A 14,813-nucleotide genomic window follows, 5' to 3' on the forward strand; every position below is an offset into this window, starting at 1 on the left:
ACAGTTCAGTTAGTGAGCAGAGGAAGTGAGCGGTGAGATGCCATCCTGCACAGAGCCCTGTGCAGGTGGACACTGAGCTTAGGGCAGGAGCCACAGGGGGAAAAGCAAGCAGCTAAGGAAGGGACTAAATAACTGGCCCTGGGAGCTCTTTCCTCTCAAACTTACACAGCTAAACCTGTAATCAGCCACTCAGTTTTGTGACCTGTCCTTAACTACATACAAACATTACAGTGATGAGAGGAAAGCAGTAGTTGTTGTTCAAATAAAAGTGGGTCCTTACTTCTCAGTGCTTGTGCTATATGGGTATTGGGGGGGGGGGGGGGGGGGGGAGGGGTGGGGTGAGGAGGAGGAGGAGGGGGAGGAAAGGTGCAGTCTGACATGCAAAAATCTATAATCACCTATCAGTTTCGCTTCATCCTGTTTTTCCTCAGCCTACCCAAACCACTTGGTAATACCTCCTGAAGTATAACAGTGTTTCCTAAGAGGGTGTCCCAATGCCTCTCTCAAACTGGGAGTGCATTTTAAAAACATCACAGTGGTGCATTTACTGGACTGAATTGTGAACTGAAGTTAAACAGCAATGAGAATGTCTGGTGTGAATATTGAATCAAAGTGAAACTTCCTTCCTTTCTTCTCATGTTTTCATAGCTTTAAGCCAAATTTTATTCTTGCTGTTCTCCATGCAAGAAGTAAATGGAGTGTGAGAGATGGGGTGGGAGCAGGCTGCAGGCATCCTGTGGTTCCGCTGCTGTTGAACTATTTTAACTTTCATAGTGTCAACTAACAGAAGAACATGTCAATCCTGTCTGCTTACATGAACCATCATACTGAAATAGATTAGATTTGTCGTTTGTGTACATCACTTACCCATTTAGCAATTGGACATCCTTGAGAACTTTTGCCTTCTTTCCCAGTGTAGACAACCCTCTCAATCCTTATAGCTTTACCCTTCTGTCCAAATCTTAAACAAACAAAAATACGTACAATAAGTAAGTAGATTAATTTGGTTCTGTGTGAACAGTGAAAAGATGGAGCACATTTCCCAGTCTTATCTTAAAAAATAAACACTATGAATTACAGGGAGGGATGCACAATGTGGTTTATTTTGCTGATTTTACTATAGTGGTACACTGATGTATTGAGAGGCAAATGTATTTAATGCATCACAGATGAGTGAAAATTATTGATATCACATTAATATTCCTAAACCTTTTAACTGTTTCTGTACAGAATTTTGTTACAGATGACATTTTGAAAAGTGGACTTGAAGCCTCTTTATTTTGGGGAGGAATTTTAATTTTTTTCTTTAATTTCTAGGTTAAAATTAAAACTCTTTCTCTGAAATGTATATACTTAAGTTGTCATGGAACAGCTGGCATGCAGTAGTCACTCTACTAATTTTTTGTGCTTATTTCTGGCTTAGATACAGTGTGAATCAGTTAAGTCATAATTAATTTGCGTCATATCTATATTATCCTCTCATAAATGGTTATTTATTTGCTGCTGCCTGACTTCTATACTGAATTAGGATCACAAGGTGCCCTCAAACAATTCTATTAGTGTGTGTTGTTCTGTGCCTGAGGAGGGAAAGCTCAGCTCTTGCTGAAGCATTTCACCAGGGTGATGATGCCATCGAGGCAGAATCTAGCCCCACATGCCAGCAGAGCTGCTGCCCAGAGCAAATGGGATTCACTTCCCTCGTCCTTTGACGGACCAGGTAGAAATAACATGGTAAGTGCTAAGTGGAGCAAATCTTGAATCACTAAAAAGCCTCAGACCTGTTAAGCCATTTCCAGGCATGTTCTGTGGCCAGAGGTCTCCCTGGAGTGCTGCAGCTGGGGGGTGCCCATCTACTGAGCCCTGAAGCACACCTGGGCTCAGGTGAGGCTCTGCTAGACACCTCGGTGTCTGTAACGTTACAGACCCAGCTCCCGTGTTGTGCCGGCTGCATGTTGAGCATGAGCCAAATTGCATTCCCATCACCAGTTCCTGAATTCTGACAGTCCCGTTACCTTTTTTCTTTTTCAATAGCCTAGTATGGGGACTAAACAATCTCCTTGTTATTTGCCTGTCACCTATAGAGAAATCAAGATAGTTCCTTCCTGTTATGCAGCCATTTAATGGTGCCTTGAGAACTTTTGACCTTTCATCCCTCTTGTTTTTGCACTAAAATCTTGGTGACGTACTTAAGAGCAAATATCTGTATTTAAACTTCTGTCCTGTACAGGAAATGAAAAACGCTTATTTTTAGATGTGATCTCATTGTGAAATTTCAATGTCTCAGGAAATTATACAAATAAAATCAAGTTGTACTACATGTGTTCTGCAGGCAACAGTTAGGTCACTTTTTCCTACTTAGGCCTGGATGTTAGTACACATTTGTTTCTTTAGTCAACCACATTAAAAAAACCAATTTTAAATCTTAATATTTTCTATCAATTTGCTGATCGGGATTACAGGATAACTGTGTGGGTGCCACTATAGAAAGATGTTGTACATTACACACTGGAAATGAAACGGACTGTGTCTCGAACCTTTTCAACTGTCACAAAGGAATTTGTGCCTGATATTTGTCACGCTTGCTTTCAGACCAAAGCTGTCTGGCTTTAAAACCAAAGCAAAACTCACTGAGCACTAAGTAGGGTTTGGGAGAAGGAAGAGGTAAAATGTATGTATCCGCCATGGATTCTGCAAGAAATTTGTTCTGGTGTAGCTAAACTATTAACTGCAACTCTAAATCCAAATCCTGTTTCGTTAGGCAGTGCTGATACCTTAAAAGTTAATCCATATTCATGGGAAGGCAGTTTAAAAGTGCTTCAGTTGTGATGAGTGTCACCAACTGCACATATGTGCTTGAGAGTATCTTTCTAGTTAAACGATTTTTTTACTTAGGGACACAAAATTAATGAGGATGAGTTCTGGAGTTCTTCAGTCAGAGAATTACACAGTTCATATCCTATGAGCAGTTGAACATGAGCCATCATTCAAGTGGCTGCTGCCACACTCTGAACCTGGCTGAGTAGATGCATGTTATCTATAATCTCCCAGGACTTCCTTCTGCCAACGTAAAATGAAATTAAATTGTGGGGGGGAGGGAAGTGAGGTCAATATTAAGGATGAAAAATTACATTCCAAAATAAAGAAATTTAAAAAGTTTCCTCTCTAGTAATTGAAATAATGACATGAATGACTTTCCTCTTTTATTTATTATTTGTAGATACTGAAGAATTAACCAGTGAATGAGAGCCCCTGGAGATAAATTCTAAGGAGCTTCTCAGGAGGGTCAGTGTTCACTCCCCCTTCACAGGAAGAAGCTGATTTATGCAGCTTACATGCATTCGAGATGCTCACAAAGCTGAAAACAAATATTGGGCAAGCCCTGCGCAGGAGAAAGGGGGAAGGAAGTTCTGGGAAAGAGAACGGACCTTAGGACTTGGAGGTAATTTGAGGGGTTTAATACACCCCAAGCGGCCCAAGGTCATGCAGTGAGGAGCACAAGCTAACAGACCTTGCTGAGAAACGTTGCTCCTTAGTTCAGGCACAGCACTGCAGGAATACCCATTTGCTCTTGCTTCTGCGATGGGCTAGAGCTTCTTTGAAGTTCTGGAGTCCAGATTTTGAAGGTATCAACAAATTAAATTCTCATCTGTCTCCAACTTCCTGGGGAGCTTTTTGTTTGTTTATTTGTTCAAAGGTGAACTGAATTCCCAGATACCCCTCAAAATCTGTCCATTAATGCCTATGCACACGGAAAGCTCCAAGTAATGCAGAGTTCACAGTGCAGAACTGTCACTTTTGTGACAGTTTTTAATTTAAGTACCTTAGGCTGGTGGGTTTTGCGTTTATACATACTTTTAAATAGCACAGATCATGCATCCATTCTGTGCTATTCAAAATTTCTGGTTTGGTTGGCTTTGATGCAACACAATATGGGGGTTGTCCACAATGAAGATAAGGCTGGTTCTGTGCAATACTCCAAGGAAGGGGGATATTTTTTCACAAAACTGCCTATCAATTCTTGGGATGAAATCCTATCCAACAACATTGTACCACTCCTCTGGACGTGACCAAGTTAGATTTAGCCCTTTAAGGCTGTGCTACATACTTAGTGATTTGTCGAGGGGGAGCTAATTTTGGAGTTTGGTATTCTGCACTTAATCTTCCTTCCACCTTGGCATTCTCCTGCCCAGAGGGAACACCAGGTCCGTGCCCGCTTTCGCAGCCATTGCCAACCGTCCTGCTTGGCAGGCTGGCGAGTGCTTGTTCCTGCTTGGGTTTTCTGGCATCTGTCTCCAAGTGTGCAGCCTGTGCCAGCCAGCAGACTATTAGCCCTGTCAAATATTGTGACTCTCTGGTGAATAGCACAGTGCGTGATGTTGGCAACACTGGGGTAGCTAAGCCTACAAGTAATTACTCCATTTGCAATTGTTTATTTCTTTATGTGCAGAAGCTGGAAAAATTCTGACATCCACAAAAGGATAAACGTTGATCTGCCCTGTGCCTTTGCACTAATTACCTTTCTTCCATGATTTCTCTAATAGCTGCCACATTAGGACCGGCTCCTAGATGGGTATAGAAAGGACCTTCATCTTTTTCAATAATTTGCTCTGTTTAAAACAAAATAAAGGTTATTACTTAGAAGCTTAATTCTGTAATGTAAAAAGTCACATTCCAAAGTTTACATCTAGCTCATTAGAATACTGCTGCATGGGCCTGGGGTCAGAGTTTTCAAACACACATGTCTAAAGTATGCCCATGCAATTTATACAAAACATGCAAAGCATGGGGCTAATTCTGCAAATAGCCACAATATGGACCGTTGTGCCTCCCTTTACCAGCACAAACAGCTGTTTCACATCTTGGGCTCTATACTGAAATTTGAAAGGCATTTTCCTGTTATCACTGAACAATTGTTTCTCCTTCTCCCACTTCCTCCTCTCCCAGTACCTAGGAAGGAGGATAAATGGGATAATGATGGTAGATATTGACATTAGTGAGCTGTACAGTACTTGTTTTTCAGCAGACGTGTTACAGTGTAGGAACCTACAGCTTGAGAAATTGGCCAGTAAGGTTACACAGAGAATCTCTGCTACCCACATAAATATTAAATGAAAAAATCAAGTTTGCTGAAAGAAATCCTGCACAAGGCTTAGTCAAAATGCTTGTATGCTAAGAATGTGGCCTGTTTTCTGTGTGTAGCTAGGCCCATGTCATCATTCACATCCATCAGGAGAAAGGCTCCAGCAGTGAGCAAGCAAGGGCCAGGCTCTGCTTGGGTTCAGGAGGGGATGGTGGAGCTGTGCTGACTTGTCTGAGGGTTGAATTCACACTTTTTGCCACGGTAACTCCAAGGGCTGAATGAGGTGACGCTGCCCTTAATGTACAGGCTCCACGGGCACGAAGAGGGCATGCTATAAACCTGAACCTGTCCATGTGGGAATGGCTTCATTTAATCTTGTAAGGACAAGGACTGGTAGGAAGCAGCAACAGACCCTATTGATTACGCTGTGGCACTGGGTTCTTCAAAAAGGACAGAAACTAAGTTTCATGTTCCTTTATTTCCTAGAGGACTACAACTGAAGAATTGAATGCAAGTGAAGAATAAGCTCTTTTTCTTAGTTAGTGGTTGCAGTACTGGCTAAAAAAGTAGTGAGAATAATGAAGTGACTGCCAAAAAAACTTGTGCCAACTACATTAAAGAGTCTCAAGAAAAAAACCCAAGTAAATTCAGTGTTTAAAAAACCCTACATTTTGTAGGTTCATTCTTATAAAACAAAAAGGAACAGCAAGGAACTGGCTTCCAGTTTTTCTTCCTGGGAGCACTACCCCCTCTTTTTGTTGCCATGCCATCATCTATGGGACACAGCCCCAAGCGTTTGAAAAGGCAAAAAGGTCCATTTTGCAGTTTTGGAGGAGAACTGGTTCAACTTCCCTCTTTTATAGTTGGTACAAATACAGTATGAAACTATAACAAGGATTTTTTTTAATTTTATTTTTGTTTTTTCTATTTTTAGTGCTGAACCTTTTGTCTCAGCCTGAATAGTTTATCCAGTGGAGTCTGAAAGTCCTGTTAGACCTGGCTATGTGCAGCGTCAGTGGTGTATGGAAGCTCGGGCTCAGGCTGCAGGGCCATGCCTATCTACATTGCTCCTTCTGCTCCTTTCTTCCAGCTTCTGGAGACCAGGTATGCTGTGAAGAAATACTGAGGGTCCTCCTCACTGCTTTTTTGGCACTGCCTGAGTAGCTTCTCTAAGAAACTGCTGATCTCTTTAGCCTTGCAGGAGACAAATGTGTGAAAGGGAACACAAACTCTTGCAACAAATGAGGAATAATCTGTCATCTCTTCTTTGCTTAGGCTTTACTGAGGGAAACTTAAGCAATTTCACTGTTAGAGCAAAAAATGGCATAAGGATCTCAAGTTTTGGACCCAGCATATATTTTACAAATGCTACATTGAACCTTGACAAATAAATGAGATTATGAAGTTATGACCTGCTTTTTATCAACATGTTGTCATCACATGTCTGCTGCTCAAAGAGAATGAATGTGAGGGGATACATTACTGGCCATAAGCATTCTGACTGAAAAAGGAAACGGGTAATTGTTTCATGAAATACTGAGAAAGGGTCTGTGTGTAGGGTTGGATAAGTGGAGTAAGCATCAGTGTAGAAAACTGCAATTGCAGAAGTCTTTGCTAATTACCATTCTAAAAAAATCCAATCCCAAAAAGCTTCCAACAAAAACTTTGACTAACCCCGTGATCCCAACTTGAAGGCTCATTTCCTTCCTGTGAACTAGTATGGTTTTAGTACATCTCAGCACTTACCAACACAGCTGCAAGATGGGAAATCATACTGGGTTTTGGCAGGCGTGTCCAATAAATTTTTTACGGGAGTATCCAATAACTTAGAAGGTGAGTCTAAAAAATTATTGAGAACAGTTCCAGCTGTTCTTTTGGTCGGGGTTTTCTCAGCAGACAAGTTTGCTTGTTGATCTAAGGTTGGGGTCTGAGTGTCAAACTCTGCAGCACTGGTATTTCTTGACAGGATGGTAATAGGGCCTGCTGTTTCAACCTTCACGTGTTTTGGTGATTTGATAGTAAAAGTCTTGTGATCAAACAGTGATTTGACCTGTATCTGTTTTAGCTGCTGTTCCATTGTCTCAATGATGCTCTTTTGTTGCATGTTCTCGCAGCTAAAGTGCTGATTCTCTTGTTTAATTGTTTTTTTCCACGTTTTGTGTTCCATCTGTCCAGCTGATGGACGCATGCAGACATTAGACTTGGTGCCAGCCTCAATTTTTATAGGCTTGCGCACTGCACTGGGGCCAATCTCAGGTTTGGGTTGCTGGTATGCTTGTTGCTCCTGTTTTTGCAAGAGATGCCACCTTAGAGCAGCATGCTTTTGAAAATCCTTAGGGGTTTGGGTCTGCAAATGACAGCTTCTCTGGTCTTGTGAGTGTGGGGCAGTTTGCTGGCCGTGTGGTACGTACCGCTGGGGAGTCTGCGTGGCTTGTTGGCTGGGGAGGTCTTGGTTCAGGCCACCGCCATAGCATGGTGTTTGCCGGAGCGGTGGCAGCTGTCTAACCGGAGCTGCTTGTGTCTGTCGCTCTTGTTCTTGAAAACAGTGATTCACATCTTGCTTTGCGGTCAAGTTGTTTGAAAAATACTGCACATGTTGCAAGTCCTGCATTCTGCTGGCTCCAAAGCGTTCGGCATTTGCGGCGTTCTCCTCCTTCTCGGCGACGAAGCGCGTATTGTTGGGGCAGGGGTGCTGCAGACCAGCGCTGGCTTTCTGAGCGTAAAGGGGAGCTTTGCTGTTCACACCCTGCACCTGCTCCAGGCCCGGCTGAGGGCTGTGCAGCGGGAACGCCGCAGCCGACTTCAGGTATTTACTCCCGGCATGGAAACATTCGTCTGCTTTCAGCTGGCTGAAGGGTGTCCTGTCTAGGGGCTGCTCAGCACTGCTTTGGGAGTGGGAAACGGTTTGGGGCAGGTCTTTATTTTTCATGTGCAGAGCCTGCTGCTGGTTTGGGGTTAGCTGCGGACCACGTGGCAGTGGCACCTGCTGCACCTGTTTTTGAAGCATCTGCTGCAGAATGTGTGAATGCAGGAATTGCTCGTTTTCCCCTGGCTGGGGATTCAAGTGCTGCTGTTTCAGCGGGGCCTCCACGGGCTGTTTGGCTGCTTGTTCTGGTCTTTGCTGGAAGAGGAGCTGCTGCGGAGGGTGTTGCTGCACTTGGGACTTGAGCAGGGAATCCATCTTTGTGAGCTGTGGCTGCGGCGAGTGTTTCTGGAACGGCAGCTGCTGGTCAGCTGTGGGACGCGGCTGCAGCTGGGAGGTCTCGCTTTGGTACAGTGGAGGGATTTGTTCCTGTTGCATTACCTTCTGGCTCTGGGGCTGCCCTGAAAGCCCCTTTAATGCATCAGGACTTCCAGCATACTGTTTTGTATAGGCTGTTTCGGCTGTGCGTGCCTGGAACTGAAGAATTGAGCGCAGTAATGCTTCGCTGGGCTTTTGGGGAGGCTCTCCCTGGCGGAACTGGGTGGAAACCAGTTCTATCCAGGCTGGTTTCGAATACCGTTGAGCCTGCTGCACAGGCTCTTTCGCTTGGTCCTTTTGTTTGTCGGAAGGAATCTCGGGTTCTCTCTGCCCTGGGAGACGCCGGTAGTGCTGCTGGAACTCGCCCTCGCTTCCGCACGCCTGCAGGCTTTTGGGGGGAGGTTCTGTTGCTGGTGGCGTTTCTTCTGGGTGCTGCTGAACTGGGGCGGCTGCAGCAGCTCGCGGGGCGCTTTCACTGGCATCTGGTTGTGACGCTTGTGCCTGCTGCGGAAGCCTCTGCTGAGGGTGAAGCTGTTGCTGGCCGAGGCCGGGACTCTCTGACATTGGCCCCTGCTGTTGCCCTTCGTTCTTTATCTCCCCAGGAAGAGTTTCGTCGCACGTGTTGTCGTAGGAATGGTGTCCTTCTTGCACCGCAACCGACAGCGCGCTGTTCATTTCTGGAGCAGGAGGAGCGGAGGAATCTTTGTGAAACGTTGAGTTCTGTTTAAAGAAAGCACCATTTTTTTCTGCTTGCTCAGAAAACCTTTCCAGAGCGGTGCTCTGAGCTTGCAGGTTACTGCTGGAACTTAGAGTGAGGTCTCGGTTGGGAACCTGCCCTACGCTTCCACGAACAGTACTGTTTCCTATGGTTAACTGGTGTGGATCATAGCCTGGAATCTGCTGCTGTAGCTGTAGCTCTGGTTTCTGAAGCGAACAGCTACCTGGCAATACGGGTGGTTTACTGGAGTCTTCTGCATTGCAGACCTTAGTAACCACTACAGCTGGCACTTGAGGCAGCTCAGAGTTTGAGGTCTGTGGGGAAGTGATCTGCCCTGAGGTATGGGATGAATGCGTTGTCTCGCAGGACAACTCATTAGTAGCCTGACTGGTAATGGCATTGATATGAGATGTGTTCTTCTGCATCGCTATGGAAACATGTTCTGGATAATATTGAGACAGTGTTTTCTCCAGGATTTCACCATGCATGCTTTCCATGGAGGAGGCAGAAACTGTAGCACCATTAGGCATTGGCACCGCCTTGTTCTTAAGTAGTAAGACAATGTCCCTGTTGTGGCAATGAATATCTTCCGGCTCCTGCTCATCCTGAATCAGAAGGTCATGAGGGTTTTCTGAACCACCACTGTTGCACCTTGTAGACTGTATCAAATCTGAAGCTTCATTTTCTTGTCCTGTAAAACTCTCGGGTTTCTTCTCACTGTAACGATCAGAGACGCTCGTGTTTCCATTATTATCTTCTGGCTCAGCTTGTTCTCCGTTTACCTCTTTGTCATGTTTCACTTTCTTGCTCTCAGGAAGTCCATACAGAGAGGGCTCACTAAACGTGCGTTTTATCCCACCATTTTGCATATATGTGGAGTATACTTTCTTTTCCTGTAAAAGGTCGGGGCTAACGCAATTGTTTGGACTTCCCTTCAGGTGGGGCACTCCATAGTTGCTTTTAGTGAATAGCTGCTTGTGGTCTCCATTTACTTCAACTTCAGGCCTCTCTGTTGCTGGACTTCCATTCTGTAGCTTCACCACAGAAGGCTCTGCCTGGCAAACGTGAGAAGATTGCGGTATTAAAAATGGACTCAATCTATTGCCGTCAACATGGTTGGTTCTGTCCTGTTCCATCTGGCCTGCTCCGGGGCCATCCACAAGGCTACCCTCTGAATGTATCTGAAAGAGAAAAGACAGACAAGCAAATCTAAGTTAAATTTAGTTTTCATTGACGGACAGCCAACTACCAACAATTCCCACAGCATTTAAGCACCCACCCCCCCGACCAGGTCCCAGGGGTAACGGGAGCTCGCAGGCGCACCGGAGGAGTGTTTCACTATATGATCGCTTTTTGCAGCCCTCTGACTCCCTTTTCCTTGAAGGTTGCTTCTTCAAGATGAAGAGAGAGCAAAGAGAGTGGCTCCCTATCCCCATTTAATGCACAAGTAGGTATTTTACAAAAAAAAAAAATAAATCTCCTAATTGTGCAAAAAATATTCTCTGCTCTCAAATTATTTGCAGATACTCCTCCGCTGACACTTTTTCCCCTTGGTAAGGCAGAAAGTCATGCCGAAACCATGGTTCCCAGACTTGGTGCTAATCCTGTTATTTGATTAAGTGTGTCAAACCTCTTCTCTGTGACTTGAAGGATTATTGCCACCAAGCTTGCCAATTAGAGGGGAAAACCCCTTTTTTCCTGTCTTCAGCTGCCTGACAAGGCCTTTTAAAACTGGCATTCCTAAAGACCAGGCAAGTGGCACGGTACACATGTGAGACCAAGCCACCCTTTGTTGCTGTCCATAGGAACTCTTACAGTTCATCAGCTTTTTGGTAATGTTGTCAAATCAAGAGATTTTTGAAAGGTTTTATGGAAGTGGTTTTTTTTGTTTTTTTTTTTTCAGGTATTAATATCCTGTAAAATTTCCATATAGATATCAAACACAGCTTAAACTATGCATTTGGGTTTTGAACTGAGCCCCACAGTTATGAAGCTACGATTTTATTCTTCTTTGTTTGGATGGAAAAATCCCCTTTTCTTATATACTCTTTATGTTTTATTTGTAAAACTAAGTTCTACATTGGATACAAGTCCTGATGATGTGTAGTGAAGAAATCCCACGTAATGACAAGCTAAGCCTGTTCACATGGATCTTCCCAGGGTTCACAATCCCAGTTAACACAGATAAAGCCCTTGTTTGACTCTGCTTGTAATTTATTCTTTGTTGGCTTTTGAGTTCTCAGTCACGAATGACAGAAGACACACTGACAGAGGGTCTTACAGATGTGAGGCTGCACAGAGACAGTTTGGACTCACGCATGGTTTTGTCCTGAAGCTTTTATTTTTAGTTTGCATAAAAGGGAACCTGAAAGGTTCTCCATTACCAGGTCATCTCTGGTTGGGCTGCAAAGTCAGCAGAAGTGCTACACGTGGCTGCAACTGCCACCACATAGGAAGAGCTACTATGCTGGAAAAGTTCTCTCATCACAGTTGCTCTGCTTATGTATTTATCCTACACTATTTTAATTTTTTTCTTAGATGCTAAGGAACATCTAATTTATACAGTTTTCAGTGCAGTATAGCCTTAGCGGAGTAATATGATCCTAAAGTGCTCTTAACAGTAATATTAATTAATGAGATGAATCACATTGAGTGGAATCCTCTCTGCTTGCAGCTCTGATTTCAGTATCAACGAAAATTCAAACCTAGATCTTGACTGGGAAGCATCTACATGATGACTTGTATCTACTTCCTCCTTATCCCAAACTTGGTCTTAGATTTACTTTTGACCTCATGAAGATTTTTTTTTTCTTTTTTTTCTTCTGTACTCAATTGATGTTCTGTATTACAGAAGGAGAGAATTTCTCTCTGCAAGTTAAAGTACTTAAAAAAAAAAAGAGGTTTTTGAAGGGAAGGCTAAGAATAGGGAGATGGAAAAGAAGATTTGTCCATTTTTCCTGTTTCTTTTTTGACAAGGCGGAGTAGGCTTCTTCTCTTCTTGATATATTTCAGTGTATTTCCCAATCTAGTTTTGAAGTACCACAATACACAAGCCTCTGCAGCATTCCCAGGGAGGTGATATTCCATGCTTAACAGAAAGCCATGTGAAAAGGATTCCTCTGATGCGTCATTTGAGGCCAGGCAGCAGAATGATGCTCCCAGAGAGTCTCAAAAATAAAATGCCAGCCTAATTTGGAAACAATTCTTCACCTTCACACCTTTCATACCTAGAAATTGCAGCTGAACGACAATTCAGACATGAGTGTGTAGGCTGATGTATTTTGCAAGTATGAAATGAAATAAAAGGCACCACAGTAATTAACACAGTGCCGTCGAGCTGCTTCTGAAATATTTATTTAAAAATAAAAAGTTTTAGTCTGTGTAATTGAACCGTGAGAAACTTCATCTGGCCATCAAAGTCTGCTTTGCTGTTTGTGTTCTGCTGATGGACTCAGTGGGTTGCAACTGAATTCCTTCCAAGAGTTCCCAGATAATCTTTCTTCTCAACTCCCTACTGATGGGTAAAAACACCTTTTTGTTCAGAAGTGGGGGCTGCCCAACTTCTCTAAGCCTACCCTGCAAAGCCCTCAAAGGAGCACCTCTGTACTTCAGAAGAGAGTCCTAGGTTCATGCCATCTTCAAGAACATGTGACATGGATTAGTGTTATTATTGGTATTCTCAAAGACCTCATGGTATGAGACCACCAGTTCTGCTAAATGCTGATCACCTCCAGTGTAAAAGGTACTGGTGCTGGGCACTGCAAAGGACACAGAAATCATCTGGTTCTTTAAAATACAGAGTGAATTCATCAATTAACAGTGCCAGATTTGCATTTTTTGAAATGCATCTAGGATTGTGTTGACTTTGCATTATACTTCTTTCTGTCTACGCTCCCTTATTCACAATCCTTGAGTCACACCCGACTACAAATCTTGCTCAAGCGGCTACAAATCACAACAATTACTTGTAATTTAAAACTGGCAAAAGGCAAATGGCGGTGATACCTTTATTACTGGTTTTAACTGGGACACCACAAAGATACTCTTGATACTATTGTTAAGCAGACCTGTCTGTGCCTTACAAAGTTTCTGTGCTCTTCTTTACAATAGTTGTGGGTGAACTGTCTGCCTCTCAGAGTACACCTGCCTTTCCCTAAGGCACCAGATAGCCTTTTTTCTTTCCCATAAATGTATTTTATCCAGACCATTTACAAGCTCCACGTATTTTTCTTCAGCTATAACTGATTCGAAATTCAAGTCACATCAGCAGCATCTGTGAAACAATTACTGCATCTAGGACCGACTCTGCAGTCTAATCCATCATAATTATGACTGGCCTCTTTGAGGATGCCACGATGCGTGACTTAAATCTAGCACACTGCTGTGCCAACGGACCAGCAGCTCATCCCACCGATAATGCAGCCTGCCGCCGCTGGACTTCCCCAGACGCAGGCAGTGCATGTACCTGTACTTCTTGCTGCATATGGGGCACAAATTGGAAACCAGGTACTGAAGGGCAGTTTGAGATTTTGGGTTGTTTTGTTTTATGGACAACTTTGGCATATTTCTGCCACCTATCAATACAGGAATACTGAGAGGCTGCGGAAGAGAGTTATGAACGAGACAAACTTCTGTGGTGACAAAAATACTCTTAGTTACACAGTTCTCTTTCATGGAAAATCTTTCTTTGCTTTTAGCCAGTTCTAAAGACTCATACCTTATTTCATGTAGCACCTGTATTTGGGGAGTTTGCGAATGCAAAGCAGCCTAGATGAATGAATGGACAAAAACACCCACTGCAGGGGAGCACAATCTTCTGCAAAGCTGGGCAAGGTTCCCAGTAGAAAAGGTAGAGGGGGGATGCCATGTTAGAGTACTCATTGCCCTGGAAGGACTAAAAGGTGGGATGCCAGATGGGTTGTTTCCTCTTCTGGGGTTAGCTGGGATAAAAATATATCTCCTCAGAGGTTTTTTTTCCCAGCAGAAATATCCCTCCTCAGATCATGACCTCATCAGACTTGTGCTCGACTGATTATCAGGATGAGACTCAAGAAAGCAGAAGTCGGATTCCTGCGAGCTTGTCAATGGCTCGCTGGGTTGTTCCTAGAGTGCTGCCACAGCCTCCAGCCTGCCCGTACCCTTCTGCCACTGCCAGGTGACACAAAGGTCTAAACTGCTCTCAGACATGAAACCCCTGTAGCGCTTTCTAGACAGGAGGGGAATTTGCATACATGTCTTACCAAACCCCGGGTTGGTAAGTTGTGCTTTCTGCTTGCACTCTCCTGCTCCTAACGCCTGGGTACAGTAGCTGGCTTCACTGCTGGCTTCATTTGCTACATATTATTGTCTGCTGTCGTGCAGTTGCTTCTCTCCTCTGAAGCTTATGCTGCTGGCAAAGAGGTCTAAATCCTGAACTTCAACCAGCGAAAAAGCTTCTGAAGTGAAGAGTGTTTGGTTTTGGGTTTTGTTGTTTCGGTGTTTTGGTTTTTTTTTTTCTATTTCAAGACGAAGGAAAATTTGAGGAAAGGCACGAGTGGAGTTATTTCTAAGTAAAGACCCTCATACCTGGCATTTTCAGAAAGCTCATTTCTGCACTAAAACCTTAAATCTTCTGGACTTGTATGTCTGTGAAATCGTTTCTGATGAACTCTGTGTCAAAGTTTTCTCTTTAACTTCAGCACAAGACGTTCAAGCAGTTACAACGATGCTCAGCACCGTGATTTATAGTCGTGATTGCATTCATGCCCAAGGTGAACTGAGGCTCTGCACCCCAC

General features: G+C 43.7%; 1 protein-coding gene across 1 annotated transcript in view; it reads right to left on the reverse strand.

Annotated features, from left to right (window-relative positions):
- LOC103771187 (methylcytosine dioxygenase TET2-like) overlaps nt 1-10,199 on the reverse strand; it is a gene marked incomplete at its 3' end in the record, with an annotated part of 10,754 nt that extends 555 nt beyond the window's left edge. Inside the window, exons 1-3 of the mRNA XM_008938478.1 lie at nt 6,827-10,199; nt 4,517-4,607; nt 868-961 (exon numbers count right to left, since the gene is read on the reverse strand). Of these exons, the coding sequence (XP_008936726.1) occupies nt 868-961; nt 4,517-4,607; nt 6,827-10,175 (3,534 nt within the window). The remainder of the gene's footprint in view (nt 1-867; nt 962-4,516; nt 4,608-6,826) is intronic.
- Between the last annotated feature and the right edge of the window lie 4,614 nt (nt 10,200-14,813).

Source organism: Merops nubicus, unplaced genomic scaffold (genome assembly GCF_000691845.1).
Source record: "Merops nubicus isolate BGI_N331 unplaced genomic scaffold, ASM69184v1 scaffold32264, whole genome shotgun sequence".
In the NCBI taxonomy this organism is placed as follows: Eukaryota; Metazoa; Chordata; class Aves; order Coraciiformes; family Meropidae; genus Merops; species Merops nubicus.